Source organism: Chenopodium quinoa, unplaced genomic scaffold, assembly GCF_001683475.1.
Source record: "Chenopodium quinoa cultivar QQ74 unplaced genomic scaffold, ASM168347v1, whole genome shotgun sequence".
NCBI classification, from domain to species: domain Eukaryota; kingdom Viridiplantae; phylum Streptophyta; class Magnoliopsida; order Caryophyllales; family Amaranthaceae; genus Chenopodium; species Chenopodium quinoa.
In genome coordinates, this window is record NW_018742204.1 from 21,485,640 (window position 1) to 21,503,318 (window position 17,679).

The window sequence follows — 17,679 nt, forward strand, 5'->3', positions numbered from 1 at the left end:
TCAAACAACAGCATAATGCCTAAAAGACAGCTGAAGATCATGAATAGAAAGATTAGAACTAGCCTTAACAGCAAGCTCACACAAATCCTCAAGCGAAAACGGTTTATTCTCTTGAGCCTTAGACAACAGAAAATACAAACCAGGCCGAAGCTCTTCAGGTTCAGGCACATTCGTAGGGTACGCATCAATAGACATCGTATCGGAACTGCATAAGAAGCAACTAGGGTTACAAGACAGTATCTGTTCAGCACATATAGGCGGCTCGAACTCCTTCACTCGACCATCTAAATGAATCACTTTGATCACCTTTGCACCCGGTCTTTTACCAGACTTTCTTTTATAGTTCCTTTGAGACGAAGCACATCCACCCATTTTAAGTTTTGAGAGAAAATAATATACGAAATTTGTAAGAAATATTTTCGTTAATTATGTAGCAGTAGTAATATATATTAAGGTGTTACAGAGAGTTGAATCTAAGGCCGGTAATTAAGGACGATTGATGATATGTGATTATAGATTAAATTAATGAAAGTGGAGTAGTTGCCTGTAAGATTGGAATTTTACTCAATAGCATTAATCTGCATAATAATAATCATATAATTATATTGGTGTGTCTTCTTCCTTAGATTAATGTTGCACGATTTGGGTAGACATTGTCAGATTCTTAATTAGCCTGACTCAGCATATTTATAGGAAAAATGGCTTTCGGGTGGGTATTCGGGATACTCGGGTTGACCCGACCCCTTTTTGTTGAGTCCAATAAGAGCAAGATTTTAAAAAATGATTTTAACATAGCTTTGCATGGACCAGTTCGTCATTCAAGTGGGTTAGGCCCAGTCAATTTTTTTTGGTTTTTTATTTTTCTTTGTTTGAGTTTGAAACTATTTGATTCATAATAAATTAGAATAAAGTACAATTGTGCTTCATTGATCTAGCTTGCCCTAGATATTAAGATTTGGAATTGAGCTCTTTTAGTCAAGAATTGAATTAGAGACATTGATTAATATGAGTATTAATGTACACATCAACTTTACTCAAATTTACCATATAGGGGTTATATAAATTGATGGTAGGAATTTTTTTTTTTTTTTTTTTTTTTTTTTTTTTTTTTTTTTTTGGAACAACAATGTATAATTTTTATTGTAACTTCATTAAGGTTTTCAAACAGACACAATTATTATGCATACTGATAGAGCAAAAAAAATATAATCCTAGATATCAACCATCAACTTAAGCTTTTGGTTCAACACAATTCAGCTCAACTCCATTTATTAGTTCAATTTAGACATCATTTTAGTTCTATTCATTTTGGTTCAATTTAATCGTTTCAATGCAGTTTAGTTTAACTTTATTAGCTCCACTCAATCAAGAGAGCAAGGGCCAAACAAATGGGACTTCCTTTGAAAATTTGATTTTCTGTATTTAGCAAAACAATATCTTCCACACCCTATAAAATTAAATGTTTCATTCATGGGAAAAAACTAATGGATAGAAATTTTACTCTTCTATCTAGTCTAAACCACCAAGAATTTAATCTAGTTTCCTCATTTGGTGACAAAGGTCTATTAACATACTAGTCTGATGGTGGGAATCAGGTGCCTACAAAATTAGCTGGCTTCTTAATTACAACTTTTAAGAACCACAAATTCCTTTGATTTTAATTTGCAAGACCCACAATCATGTTGTTTATTATCCAGGTTGAAGGACACATCATTATCAGGTCCAATTCAATGATTTTGAATCATGTATGTATGGTGTGTAGTGTGCTACTTTCTCTAGGTGTTTAGCAATAAATTCATATATCAATGATATATTCTATCTAGAAGCCGGGGCTCACTCCATGGCCCTGCGCGTCTAGATGTGGGAGCTCGCTTAATGCATTGGCTTCGCTTTGTGGCCTTGAGTTGTGGGTTGGTAAGGGGGGTTGAGGGCTAAGATTATTTCAAATCAATCGTCGCCAAAGCGACAAAATTATAGGAGAACCCACATTTGAATGATATTACGTGTTTTAATTTTTATATTTTGTTTCGACGGAAATCCAGCTCATAATAATTCATTCATATTCCTACACGGATCACCTAAGACGACTCCAATCGAGTGACCAATTGTATTTAATACACACCCAATAATCTTTGAGTCGGCCCCGAATGATACAAGTAGGGATATACATTACAGGATAATGGATACTATCATACAAGAGTCAAGAAAAGTAATCAATTAATCACAAATAAGAGTATGTGACTAGAGTTGTTTTTCCATGTCATTGATTTTATATATGTTATAATGGTCTAGGATGAGCCGCGGTTCCACATCAGTCATCACTGTCATGACTTCATGAGTAGCCCTTTCGTTACAGAAAATTCTGTGTTGCATCTTTAACTGCTCTAGCTAGGGTTTTAATACTTCTTACGCAGTTTTTGTGTTATCTTTTGTGTTATAAAGGATGAACTACAGCTGGAGTGATCAATATTGAAATATGACCACGGCCCAACAAATTCTTTGGTCCACAAATTTGTGGGAAAAGTTAACCCCTAATATAGTTTATTAGTCCATTTATTCAAGTCATTTATTCAAGTTATTGACAGTTTCTCAATTTTATCCATCACACTTTAATTACAAATAGTAGTTACATGTACATCATTTGTGTTGGGACCAACTCAACCAAAAGCTTAAGCTGATGGTTGAAGCCCAGGAATATGTTTTATTTTAAAGAAGTAATAGGTCTTTATCTTTATGAAATACTCTGGAATTATATCATCTTCTTTGATTAATATAGGACGCTTATATTTGTTGTTTGGTGATAATAGATTCATACTCTGTACAAACTTAAACAAAAAAAAAATGATTTAAAAAGTCGATTTTTGAACCTTTTGTATGTAACCAATAAAAGTGGTTGTCTTGTTGAGAGGAATTCTATCACATTCCTAACGAGTGAGAAGGTAAAATTCCAAAACAATAGCAAAAAAAACCCTTAACTATCAACAAAAAACAACAAATCTTGACTATATATGTTCACATTACATGTAATGATATCCAAGAGAATTTTTACAACTTGAAGAATCTAATTTTCCTCCACACATAATCATAGGCTTTCGAGGAATATTCAAAGAAACCGTAAGTTTGAGGCTCTTAATTAAGCTTATACAATGAAGATTCAAAGAAATTATGTACAGTACTTGTATCATACGGATAATTTGGATTTTGTTTTTGTTAGAAATTAAAGGGCACGTTAATTGACTGAATTTAACACAAAAACTTATGAATGGGTCCGGTCTTTGAGAGCAATATGGTAATTGTACTCGTATAATTTTATGGACCAGCTTGAGATAGATCAGTTTTAGAACTATACTTGATGTTTGATATGATGTTGTTCTCAATCCACGCAATGTTGTGTAGATTTGACGTTTTGATTTTCTGATGTTTTTCCTCTACATTGTGCATCACAGCTCTCACTCGGATATTAAGTTTCGACCTCATTCTCTTATCCTTGTAAACGGTGTAAGAACTTCATAAACATGTTTACATTGGTTGTTTGAGTTAGTTGCGTAGTTGGTAACTCATAAATAATTTAAGATGTTTTATAAAACTAAAATTAATAGCTTGCTAATATTAACTCCATGTTATGTAAAAGGGCCTAGTTGTCCTTAAAGATTATATTAGTGTTGTCACGTTTTATTTCTGTTATAATTACAAGGTTATTATTATATGTAATGGACAAGAGCATAATTCAATGAATACATAAATAGAGCTAATACTAATGTGCAAATAAACACTATTTGCTAGCTATAAGACACACACATAAAATCATAAATAGTACTGAAGCAGTGATGAGACGCTGATAAATGACAATTGGAGACAAGCCACCTACTCAAAATACCCATGCATATTGATTATTGATTATCAATGTTCTATAGTACCAAGCATTTTTGTAAATGTTGGTCATCTAGCCAAAGAATTCAAAGATTTAGACATGCTTTCGACCCACATTTGTCTAATTGTCTTCCCATTTTTTTTTTTTCATTAAGGGGAACGCAAACAATTTCATAGCTTGTGTCTACTTTACATTGCAAAGGAAAATGTACGTATAATGTTGTAGAGGATGCTCAAGTCAGCCAACCTAAGAGGTTACTTACGTTATTTACTCGCGAAATTATTTTGATTCATACTACCTCCGTTATAGGTTATGTGCAACGATTTGACATAAAGCAGAGAGGGAAAATGTCTAATCGTTGCACATAATCTGTAACGGAGGTAGTAATAAACTAGCCACCAGTTAATATTTTTTAGTAGTTTTTCCTATAGAAAGAAAATACGCTGTATCAAATTAAAATCTCACACATGCCAATCTAAATGAGTTGAGCACACAATGCCTTTAAATTTGAAATGCATGATGGCTCAAGTGTCTTCGGTAGGAATTGATCCCACAACGTTATGACTTAATGAGATACAATACTTACTATTAGCCTAAGTGATACTTAATGTGAGCGGTTATACAGAGGACCCATGCTGCATTCACACTTTAAACCCAACGGGCTCTCGTGCAAGGGGGCGTGATAGAGAATGAAACATAATCTTGGGCCTCAACCAAAAGCTTACCAGGTTTATGGTTTATACTCTATCAGTTTCTCTTGAACCGTCTTAATCATGTACAATAGTAAGAACCAATAGCATTACCCTATTGTAGTTTACATGATGATGATGTAGACCCTTGTACACCAACTGGTCTATCCAATTGATCAATAAAACAGTCCTAATTTTATCCAATATCTACTCCGACTAGTCCGATCCATCCATAGTTGATTAATCTTTTGTACTCGTGATAAATAAAAAGCAAAAGATAAAATGTACGTAAACATAAAAGTCCGTGACTACAGTCTACAGCATGCCAGCTTATACAAATGAAAATAGGACGAACTCAAATGATTCAATTCATATAAACTAAATTCAAGTCCATAATACGTTGAAGAAAGCTGGAATCCACTATAATAATCTACTAGTAATAGTTCATCGTTCGTCATTCATAGTACTGTCAAAACGATTTGACAGTTCGGTTTCGGTTCGGTTTGAAATCGGGTCGGTTTGAAATCGGTTCGAATGTCTTACGGGTCGGTTTCAGTTCGGTTTAAATAATTATCGGTTCGATTCGGTTTCGGTTTATTCTTGAACGGTTTAAATTCGGTTCGGGTAGTAAACGGTTCGGTGCAAACGGGTTGGGCTTGTTAACGGTTAGGTGTAAACGGTTTTTATCCCGGTTTAAATTCGGTTCGGGTTGTAAACGGTTCGGGTTGTAAACGGTCCGGGTAGTAAACGGTTCGGTGCAGACGGGTTGCGGTTTGTTAATGGTTTTTCTCCCGGTTAGAAACGGTTCAGTTCTTTTTTAGTTCAGTTTTATTTTAGTTCGATTTATAACTGGTTTGGTTTGTTAACGAGTTCGGTTCTTCTACGATTTAACATTATTTGGATTAGTTTTATTTTAGGTTTACTAAATTACGGTTTGGGTCTGTTTTTTATTTAAAAAAATCGGATTTTTATCGAGTCGTTCAAAATACTCCTAGTAGGAAGTGGTTTGTAAACGGTTCGAATTATAAGCGATTCGGTTCATAAACGGTTCGGTTTATAAGCGGTTTGGTTTATAATCAGTTCGATTTATAAACGGTTCGGTGCAAACGGGTTGCAGTTTGTTAACGGTCCGGTGTAAACGGTTTTTATGCCAGTTTAAACGGTTTCGGGTTAGAAATGGTTCGGTTTAGATTTGGTTCGGTTCTTAAACGGTTTAACGTTTACTCGGATCGGTTCGGTTTCGGTTTTACTAACATGCGGTTCGGGTCGATTTTCGGTTTCATAAAATCGATTTTTAATCGGTTCGGTTCTCATTCGGATCGGTTGAAACGGTTCGATTTTACCAGTTCGGTTCGGTTTTTTACAGTGATAGTCATTCATCATCAATTCCAAGAATTTGCTATACTATTTATTGGCAATGCTAAATTGCAATGGTCCCGTTATAATTTGTCTTATTTTGCTATTTTCGGGAATAAACTTAATGCTCTTGTACCAATCTTTTTCTACTTGAGTATGTCGTATGTACCAGTAGCTTTGTAGCATAGTATAGGACGATCGATAATACAAATTATTATACAAGTAGGAGTAGATTTTATTGTGAATGAATTGAGACGTTGGAATTCGAATCTTACTCTTAGATATTGAGCTAGATCAGTAGCTGTAGCCAGTAGGGTAAGTATCTTATTTAAATATCTTTATATTCTCATTTTTTTGTTAGATTAGATTGCATGTTTGAGGTATGATCCTCCTAAATAACACATGTAAGTGTTCCACACTTCCACATTAGTGAAAGATGAGAGGATTAAAAACTTTACTAGTATACGAAGTAAATTGAAGGGGTTGCTAATCTGATCTTAGGGTTCGTTCTTTTCAGCATAATTTCAGTTCAGTTCAATTCAGCTTTTAATTTTCTTCTCTCATAAACAATTCATTTCAGTTCAATTCATCTTCAATCAGTTCAGTTCAGTAAATCAAGTGATGGAATTATACTTGACTATATATATATTCATTGCCCCTTATTTAAGTCAATTATAGTATAAACTAGATTGCATGCTAAAATCTAATATACAACCGTTAATAACTACTATTAAAAATGAAGTTAACAATTCAGGTATGCAACTACATTTGTCGAACAAAGGGTTTGTAAATTCATATTGAACTTCCAGCTCAAATACAAGAGTTCAATTTGAATTGCATTTATAACCGCCTCACCAAATAAGAGTTATCCAATAGCTCCACCAAAATATAAAAACATGACAAATAATTTTATTTAGCGTTTCATTCTACTCAATAAAATACTTTGTTTTTTATTTTTAATTAGGGTATGTTCTTATTTACTCAACTGAACTGAATTGAACTTATTAGAGCTAAACTAAACTGAATTGAACTCAACTAAACTGAATTGAACTGATTAGAGCTGAACGAACTGGACCGAATATTTTATAAGAGAAGGAAATTAGGAGTTGAACTGAACTGAACTGAACTTATTAGAGTTGAATTGAACTGAACTTATTAGAGCTGAACTGCACTGAATTGAACTGAAAATAATCGTATCAGAACAAGCCCTTAGAAATGTTTTCACTTGCAATTACACTTGTTCCTGTTTCATATCAAAATTATGTCCATTTATGTGCATAAAATCATAAATTTACGCATGATTCTTGAAAATGTGAAAAACGAAATATGGGATAAATTTTGAAGGACGGAGGGAGTAATTTTTACAGTAAATCAGTGACCACATGTATGATCTCAACCGATTACATTTTCTTCCTTTTATATTGTGTAATTGGCCGGAATATTTCTAACAATAACGAATTGCATGTGAACATGCATTCAACCATAACTACTTACCAGATATTATTAGGTGTGCTAATTAAGTGAAATTAAAGTTATTAGGTATGTTAATTATTAATCTATAGCATTTGTCAAATAATGTGTCCACCATGTTGGATATATTACCTAATTACATGCATAGAGGATTAGAGGGGGCCAGGGTACAATCGGTGGTCCGGGCATTATGTGTATCTAATGTATGATTTCATTAATCATTAATTACAAGTTGTAACTATCGATAACATGCATTTATCGTCTTTTTAGTATACGATTATATATTCTTAATTAAGTTAATATTATAAACCAAGTGTATTATTATATATGAATCGTTCTTAATAATCATTGAAACTATACTTATTTTATAGTTTTTGAGTTTATCATTAGCTTAAGAATTGAGTAAATTGTTTTAATACATTGCCGGTAACGTTAATTTAGGCAAGAATAATGCATGTTGTATTCTAAAATACCCTTCTTTTTGTTTTTCGGTCCCCTTTCCAGTTTGGCAAAATATAAATATACTAAAATTAAATCCAATTTAATACTCCGTATCATTAATAACAACAATAAAAGTTAGTCGCGTAATAATTTGTGATTGGCTAAAATAAACCATCATAACTCGAAAGGACTTAAATACTATATCATCTACAGGTAAACTTTGAATTTCGAACGTCTTAAACTCGAGTTAATGCTATGTTTATGTGAATAATCTTGCAACTATTCCAACTGTCCAAGGACTTTTCAAAAAGTTGTTAGAAAAGTTTCATTAGAATATGCAGTTTCCATTTTAGTAATTTACTATAGTAAACTAATCAAAATTCCCGTAATTCTGGAAAATGAACCATATATACGACAAAATAATCAAATAGTTGAGTACTTGAGTAATTTCACTTAAATTAATCCAATAACGAACAAAATTGTGGGCTAATCTAAACCATCCATGATCAAAATTGGTAAATTGAACCACTAATCATCTAATAATTTTACAATTAATCAACCTATTTACACAAATCTAATCTAAAATTCTCATTCCCAATTTTGATTTGCATTCCAATTTATTCAGGAATCGCGCTTAAATTACCCACAGAAATCATTCTCCTTCCATTAATCCCATTAATCCCATTACTCCGGTTCCGATTCCGGTTCCCAATATTTTTCATTCTTCTGCCAGCAGCGGACCCTATGTCCGCTACTTTGGCAGAAGATCTCTCTTCTTTCTCCCCACCCCCGAAAAACCCACCCTTCTTCCGACAGCCGCACTTCCCCGCAGCGCGGCTCTTCAAAAGAGCGGCGTTCGCTTTAACAGCGAGCGCCGCCATATCCTCCGCGTGAAGGGGACGGCTAAGTTTAGCCAATGGTAGCGCAAAGTAAAGCTGTCCGGGCTGAAGCTCGTCTTCAGCCCGAACAGCGGAAACAAATCCATCAAAATCCATCTCATCGGAATTACAAATGAACACATTGGGATCCTTGGAAAGAAGATATGAAGCTCTAACAGGGTAGGAGAATTCTTCTAGTCTTCCATCTTCTAGTATAAGCTTTGCTGTTGCGACCGAGGTCGATTCACAAGACGAACATATACCCATAATTGTATAATAAGATTGTTATCACAATGAATTCTCTCTTTTAGTTGTTGTAATTGTAGTAGTACAATAAAATGTTCAAAGGTTTGTAAATGTTGTTTTTTTTTTTTTTGAGTTGGGAAATGAATGGTAATGAGGGAAAGATGAGAAAGGGGGGTATATATAGAGGAAGGAATGGAGGAGAGAGAAAAGAAGAGTAGACGTGAGGAGGAAGGAGGGGTGGGGTGGGGTGGGGTGGGGTGAGGAAATAGTGACAAGCTGGAAATAAGTTGACGCCAGGGTGTATGTAATCGAAATTTGTTTAGCAGTAAAAGTCGTATGTACTGTAGTAGAGATTTTTTAGCATTACTCTTTTTTGGATTTTAAATTTTAATACATAAATTAAATACTACTCCGTACTCTATAGGAAATACGAGTATTTTTATACATTTTGATTTTTGACATTACTCTGTACGGAGTACATTTCACAGACAAACTTCCTTCATACTCCATACAAATTACTCGTATTTTTTTAGTTGACAAACAGTCTAGCTAGTTAACACTTTTCACAAACTTCTCAATGATAAATCATACGAGTATTTTCTACTCATATTACGAGTAATATATATGGAATTGTGTTTAAATTGTCTCAATATAAATTTAATAAGGAGTGATATTAACTGTTTATAACTTTACATGTTATATTTTGGTGCAAACTTTTAAGTGTTGATAATAATTATAGATATTAATTGTTAAAAGTAATCATTGGTAAACATGATAAAAATCTGTGTCAACTAAAAAAGAATTGGGAAAGTAGCGGAACAAAATATTGATGGTTTCTTTAATTTGAACCATGCACATTTATATACGGAGTAAATTTATATTTTCGCATATTTGACACATTGACACATCATTAAGTTATTGTGAGTATTAGGGTGTTTATTTGGCTGTTACTGGTCAATAAATAATTGTACTTACTAATTAAGTAATTCAATTAAGTAATTATGTCTACAGTACGAACTGGGGAAAAACAATTTAGGGAATTTTTTTTTGGATATTTTGGGTATTTACTATTCTGTGATGGTAACGTATGGAGAGTTGACGACAAAGGATATAATTATGTAGATGATGTAACAGAGAAGTTACCAAGAAGATAAGGGTTGAAACTGTAGAACTTTCTTACAAATTTTAAGTTTTGATTGTTCACACACTTTTTTTTGTACTTATATAGCATATGTGATCAAAGATTTCAAAAATTAAGTTCTAGCACGTAATTATGTGCGTGTTTAGGATTACTAAATGAGATTTAAAGTTTAAGTTCTTCTTCAATATTAAACATAATTACTAAATTGCCTAAATCCATCATGTAGGTCCGTAATTTTATTCAGCTAAATGGTTGATATACCTTCAATTAGTGGTTATATGTTGATAAAATATTAAAAGTAAAAAAAAGTTTGATTTATTTTGCTAATGTTGCATGCCAGGGAATTTTTATATAACAATGATGTAGGACATGTTCACATTTACTGAACTGAACTGAATTGAATTGATTGGAGCTGGATTGAACTGAACTAAACTGAAATGAATTGAAATGAATATTGTAAGAGAGAGGAAAATTATAAACTAAACTGATAAACTGATTGAAGCTGAACTGAACTGAACTGAACTGAACTGAAATTAAGTAAATGTGAACAGACCCTAATCATGAATTTTAATATATTTTAGCATTTTGCATGCATGAACTAAGGTATATATATACATGTGAGTACGAGACTATACTATTTAAAACGGGGCGATATTCTGTTCACTCTAAATTTATTTAATGGCCTAATAGACAATAAGAGGTTGTGTTTTTAAATAATGTTATCATGATAAAATAGGTGACTTGTAAACATTTTTAATATGATTTGTTTTTTTTTTTTTTTAATATTTGTTTTAATTGGGTGTCAAAATCAACTATAGGAATACATACACACTATGTATTGAAAAATATAAACTATGGCATGTTAGATTAATTTCATATGCATTTCAAAAAAAATAATTATCTTCAATTCATAATTTATGTTAAAGCATTAATCATATAAAGAGTATTTGATAAACTTTAACTTCTTGAGGAACTATGTATGGAACAACTACATGATTGAGGGCAAAATAAACTTTCAAATGTGAACTGTAGTTTGTTTGTTGAACAAAAATTAGGGTATGTTCACATTTACTTAATTTCAGTTCAGTTCAGTTCAGCTCCTAATTTCTCTCTCTCATAAAATATTCATTTCAGTTCAGCTCAGTTGAGTTCAGTTCAGCTCTAATCAGTTCAGTTTAGTTCAGTAAATATGAACATACCCTTATTTAATTTATTTGGCAAGGAGTATTCATTAAAATCAAATTTTTATTGTAAATATCATCATAAAATTCAACCGATCAATGAATTAATAATATTAGTTTCAAATAAATTCCAACAAATTTGCTCAATTTTTTAGATAACAAAGAACTTTCCACATAAGACACACATTTATTTGTTTTATATTTTCTCTAGAACGTAAAGACAAACACCTGATAAATGTATCGTAACTCTAAACATTACATTTCATACTGTAATACATTTATATAAAACGAATAGAAAATCCCATTTTAAAAATCGCTCATATACAACCATACATAACGCATAATTAAAAACTATCGATGGATCCGATCCTAACATTAATGTCCTAAATGACAAGCTACAAAATTGCACAAACACTTATATTTGTCGAGTTCCAACTTCCAATATATAGCTTGGATCCTTCACCCTCAGTACTCACACTCACTCTCTGCAACTCACATTTTAGTGTATTAATTAAATTAATTTGAACACGTAACGCATAAAACAGAAAAAAAATTAAAGTAGTACATGTATTTCATGGTATAACAACATGTAACGCGCTAATCCATTGGTACCACTAACCTAAAGAGGGATAACTTTCACGTGATATAGGTCGCAAGACACGCTACTTAAACCATGGGACTCCTAATATTAATTACACTATTCTTTATACTTAAAACCACCCAACTAATTAAGCCAGTTTTACAAATAGCTGTTTGTCATGAGACTTTTGCACCTTATTTCCCCGACACTTAACAAACATTACTAAGCTGTATTATCCTCGCTTATAATCCACTGTTTTTATTCCTTAGTTTTATGTTTTGCGACTGATATAAGAAAAATTAAGGAAGAACAACGTTAAATACACACATGACACATATTACGTGATTCACTAACAATGTAATAGCAAACGAGGGAGAATCTTATCATTTTGACGAAATAAAGGTTATATAATGGATTAGGTTAGAAGTCTTAGAATATTTATTATTAGTGCTATGAAAAGTGAAACATAAATATGGAAAAGACACTAAAAATAGGTAAATAGGTTTTAATACTTTAATTCATGAAAATCAATGATTATTCCGTAATAGGTTACATAAGCCACCAATTAAGCGTAATCAGTTACATAAGCCGCTTTTTAAAAACAATGGGCGTACTTATTAGACTAATACTCCTAAGTGAGTGATTACCAAGTATCAAATGGAAATTGAACGGCAAGAAAAAATAGTCAAAAAGTTTATAGGATAAAGTATGAATTTATGAAAGCAACATTTTATTGCCTTTTATGTAATAAAGTAGTAGAGTCAAACTTATAATTATATGAGATTACCTTTCTTGCCTCAACGAAGCTTCAACGTAAGTAAGACTGTTGCGCAATATAATGAAATCACGTTTTGGTACGGCTATAGTGGAAACTTTTTACAAAGGAAAAATACAAGTACATCATAAAAATACGGCGTAACAAAATTTATGTAGTTAGAATAAGATTTGCTTTTTTTATTTTTTATTTTTATGTATTTTTTGTAATAATTTAATTTTAATAATGTACTCCGTATCATTCTTTTCTTTTCTTTTTTGTACGAAGATCATGTAAATGCACTTTTTCTAGCTACTTAATGCATCACCTCTTTTTTCTTCAATTATTGTTGAGAAAATATAAGAAGGAGGAAAATTGGTACGAAGCATGAGATGCTTTAGTGTGGAAGTTTATTGTTTTATATAATAAAATAAAGATCTTCAGGATTAATTAAAGATTTATACTGATAAGATTAAAATTATATATTAGTTGACTTAAGATAAGTATTACAGTATCGAATTTGATACTTCATCTATCTGTCACAAAAATAAAATAGTCCACATGTGAATAGGAGGGTACATAAATTAAGTGAAATATTTTAAATTCGTTAAAATATTGTATTATCCCTTCATTATTTAAAATTTCACATCTAATCTCCATCATTTTTTTTTTGAATTCTTAGTTGGATGAGTACAGTTAACATGAGATGAATTCTTACTTTAAATTGAATGAGTATAATTAGCATGAGATGAAATTATATATACATTTAATTTAATGAGAAACAACAAATTAATTGACGTAATTTGAAACAGCATAAGGATTAAGGGAGGGAGTAGTACATCATATGAACATAATTTACTCTAGTACGCTTTAATTTTAGTTATTTTCATATTTGTTTACTTGTTCTAAGCTCGGAGTTTATTTATACGACGTGTTTATCTTGAATTAAGGCATGTTCTATTCATTTCCGTTTAAATTCAGTTTAGTTCAGCTTCAATAAGTTCAGTTCAGTTTTTAATAACCTTCTCTCATAAAATATTCATTTTAGTTCAGTTCAATTCAGCTCAGTTTAGTAAATCAGAACAAGCCCTTAGTCTTTCTCTTTTTTCTCTTAAACCACAAATCGGACAATTAAGATATTTTGTGCAAGTAAGTACGTAGTGCATGTGTAACATTATAAGGTAACTATATTATGCAAAATATAATAAATTTAGATGGATATAGAGTATTAGAATATGATCATTTTGCAATAGAGTAGAAGTTGCAATTATATTCATACCACAAGCTCCAATAAAGGATGGCAAAGATTAAAGATAAATCATAATATAGTCATGAAGTTCCCTAAGTAATGTTGTAACATTCGTACCTTCTAGGCCGCCCTTAGACAATTCTACTAGTAGTAGACCTAGTAGTAGATAAGTAAAGAAGTGCTCAACAACATGGATTAATTCCATCAAGTCGTATATAATAGGATTGAATCAGTAAATGAATACAAGTTGAAGTCGGTAAAATTCAACGATTCTCGTCTCACCGGCTAATTCTGCTCATCTTATCGTTTAACTGTCCGAGCATGTGCATCGATATATTTATTCAAGTCAATGCATTGGATATTTAAATCATAAGTGAAGTAAAATTTAACATTTTTTTTGGCTATATTTTGGGTCTTTCGAAAATTTATCATAATAAGAAAAATTTTATTGAACTCCTCTTCTATTAATGTACTTGTCTTTAATGTTTAAAATGTATGGACGGACTATAATTTTCACCCTTATTTTTTATTTTTTGAAACACAAAAATAGAATCTAACAGTAGCGTCACACAATACGTAACTTGTACTATCTATAATTTTGATGTTGCAACATTTGCACTTTTTACGTTATTGACACATTCATCAGTTTAATTGCTTGCTTGCTACATAGTTTTAGAATTGTGAATTGAATTGAGTAATTTATTATGTAAGTGGAATTTGTTAGGGATTAAAAACTAATTTACAGAGTAAAAGAGATAGTGAAAATACAAAAATTGATGTTTCTACACGAAATTTATTAAATTCTATCGATTTTCTATATGCTATTGGACTTGCTTCGTTCTCTCGTTTGTATTATTTGACGTGTATCTTTTATCACTTTTATTTGTCTCTAATTAATATAAAATAAAAATTATATATATAAAAAACTGATAATATTAAAATATACTAACGTACAATAATATATATTTAGACGATTCAAACGAGATACTCACAATACAACAGACAAGTAATAGTTTATTATAATTATAAATCAAAAAAATAATTAAAATTTAAAAAAAAATAATAAAAAGGAGAAAGTATTCTTGTATTTGTATATGATACTTGAATCTCCTCGATCCTACGTAGGCATGTGTATATGACTATATGCCCATTAGATTTACCACATGCATGTTGTTAAGATTTGAACTAACACTAAAGAATCCCACAAACTAGAATAACTAGACTTTCCAAGCGCAAAGCAAGAGCAATCAAATCAAGGTATGAACTTGAAAAAAGTAATTCAAAAGTATTTTCTTACTACCTTTTTCCATCTCCATCATAAATTCAATCAAGTATTTCTTATCATACTTTATACTCTTCTTTTCCCTCTTTTAGTTATCTCTTTGGCAACTTACAAAATCTTTATAAATAACCAACTCATTTTTTGTGGATAACTCCTTTAAATATACTGCTTTCATCTCTTAATTCTCGCAAAAAAAAAAAAAAAAAAAAAAAAAGCATATACATAAAGAAGGGAGGGAGAGGGAGTATAATTTTATTTATTTTTATTATAAGTGAACATATCGTATTTATGGGACATATTGACTAAAGCATCATGAACCATGTTAGACGACCTTTAAACACACTCACCATAAGTAATTAACTTATACGTCTAATTAAGAAGGTTTCTATCACCTCAAAATCATATGATAACGAGGTAGACCTTTAATCTTATAAAGTAGGCATAACTTTCACTTTTCTTTAATGTGAGTACACATTTCAAACGTCTCCTTACTTTTTACACTTGTTTTTTAATGTAGGATAAGTGGACAATACTTTCACTCATATGATGTATGTGGCCAGGGTTTGTTCATAGATTCAACAGACCAAGACTTCTCACATGTCAGAGCTTAGTTAAAACTAACCTGAGGAGCTCGAACTTATAACATTTAAATCATCGCAATGTAAACTTCTCACCAATTGTACCAAGCATGATTAGTTACTGAGCACTACATGTGTAAAAAGGGTTAGTTATGGTACTTGTAACTAGTAGTAACTAGCTTACAAAAAATGACAACTATCTTAAAGCAATGCCTGAAAATACAGGTACATTATTACTGTAACATATATACAAACAACATGAAATAAACGAACCCATACAAAGTGAGGGTCAAGGCAGAGAAACGAGGAGGAAGACCGAAGATGAAATAGTATTATAAAGTTAATTACGTGGTGCAAATTGAGATATAAGTAGCTTCGTTGCAACGTCAAGAAAGTAGGCACGTATATAAACTTTTGGACCCATAAAAAATCTGCATTTAACCCAACAACCCGACAAACCCACAACTTATATAATCCATCGTTTTGTATTACGACAAATTCAGACCTCAACATTGTTGGCTTTATTCTTAACCCCATAACTTTTCGGTTGTCCGTTTATTTTATTATTTCCTTTGTCATATAATCTAATTTTTTAATCTTATATTATACTTGTATATGGTATATTTAATGCAGATATGAGATATAGTGATATGGAAGATTTTATTACTTGGGATTTAAGCAAGGATGGTATTTTTAATGTTAAATCAGCTTATCACTTCCTCTTGAAAGGAAAATGTATTGTTTCCTCTAACATAAATTCCTGGAAAAGTATTTGGAAGATTCATGTTCCTTTCAAATATAGAATGTTCTTGTGGAATTGTGCTCATACTATTCTGCCAGTAGCTGAAACTCTAGCCAATTTTATGCCTTTGATTTCTCCCATATGCTTTAGATGCAATCTTTATTCGGAATCTCACATTCATATCTTTAGAGATTGCTTCTCCTCTTCGATCTTATGGAATGATATATTTGCAAAGGTTTATCTTCCAAAAAATTTTGATTTCAATATTTTTAAAAATTCTTCGTGGAAGATATGGATAAATTATAATCTTGGTTTGGATAAAGAATGGAAATTGATTTTTGTTACAGCCTTGTGGCGTCTTTGGCTACATAGAAATTCCACGATCTTTGATGGAAAACAAATAGGTCCAGTTTCTCTCTTCACTAAATTCTTCTTTGACTTTAAAATTTCAAACTCAATCTTACAGGAAACAAGGAACAGGAAAGGGAAGGACAAAGTTTCTTCAGGCTCTCAGTGGGAGCCTCCAAAGGAAGGCTACTTCAAAATTAATTCAGATGGTGCTTGGTTAAATTCTGCTGTTTCATAGGGAGGAGGGGTGATAAGGCGTTCTGATGGCTCTTGGTATGTTGGATTCTCCTGCAAGTATGATGCTGTTTCTCCATTATTGGCTGAATTATATGCCATAAATGATGGATTATCTATTGCGGAAGATTTGAGGTTAAAAAAGGTTATTGTGTAAACTGATGCAAAGGTTCTTTGTGATATGCTTCTGACTGCTGGTCCGAATCCTCATCATGAACTTGCTGCAGCTATTTGCGATGTTGCTGCTGTTTTATCTAACTTTGATGTGGCCGTGGTTACCCATATTCCAAGAGAGAAAAATGAGTTGGCTCACAGATTGGCTATTCATGGTAGAGATATGGCGGTTGGTTACAAGACTCATTATCTTGTTCCAGATTGTGTTTCAGATCTTTATGAAGCCGAGAAGGCTCGTGTTGCAGCAGGTACTAATCAACAAAACTGATGTTAAGGTTGTCTTAGTAATGGATGTTAGCAGCTTTTGGTTACAAGGCATGGATGTTAATAGCTTTTGGGTTACCTTATGATGTATATATTTCTCTCATTAGGAGAGTTAGTTCGGTGCTATGGTTAGCCAATTATACTGGCAACTTTTGTAAGTACATCAATTTTCAGTGTACAATGTTTTGGATGTATTATGTA

At 31.9% G+C, this 17,679-nt stretch overlaps 2 protein-coding genes across 2 annotated transcripts; both read right to left on the reverse strand.

Moving 5' to 3' along the window:
* On the reverse strand, nucleotides 1-372 carry LOC110686929. The gene has a single exon (XM_021863580.1). It carries the CDS (start codon nucleotides 370-372, stop codon nucleotides 1-3), a length of 372 nt encoding a protein of 123 aa, XP_021719272.1.
* A 7,865-nt stretch (nucleotides 373-8,237) lies between these two features.
* On the reverse strand, nucleotides 8,238-9,385 carry LOC110723216. Its single transcript, XM_021902560.1, has one exon. The coding sequence runs from the start codon at nucleotides 8,970-8,972 to the stop codon at nucleotides 8,445-8,447; it is 528 nt and encodes a 175-aa protein (XP_021758252.1). The 5' UTR covers nucleotides 8,973-9,385; the 3' UTR covers nucleotides 8,238-8,444.
* Nucleotides 9,386-17,679: the final 8,294 nt, after the last annotated feature.

Bases quoted from the DNA above. Each gene is read 5' to 3' on its own strand.
- LOC110686929 (XM_021863580.1), bottom strand. From the start codon at position 372: ATGGGTGGATGTGCTTCGTCTCAAAGGAACTATAAAAGAAAGTCTGGT.
- LOC110723216 (XM_021902560.1), bottom strand. From the start codon at position 8,972: ATGGGTATATGTTCGTCTTGTGAATCGACCTCGGTCGCAACAGCAAAG.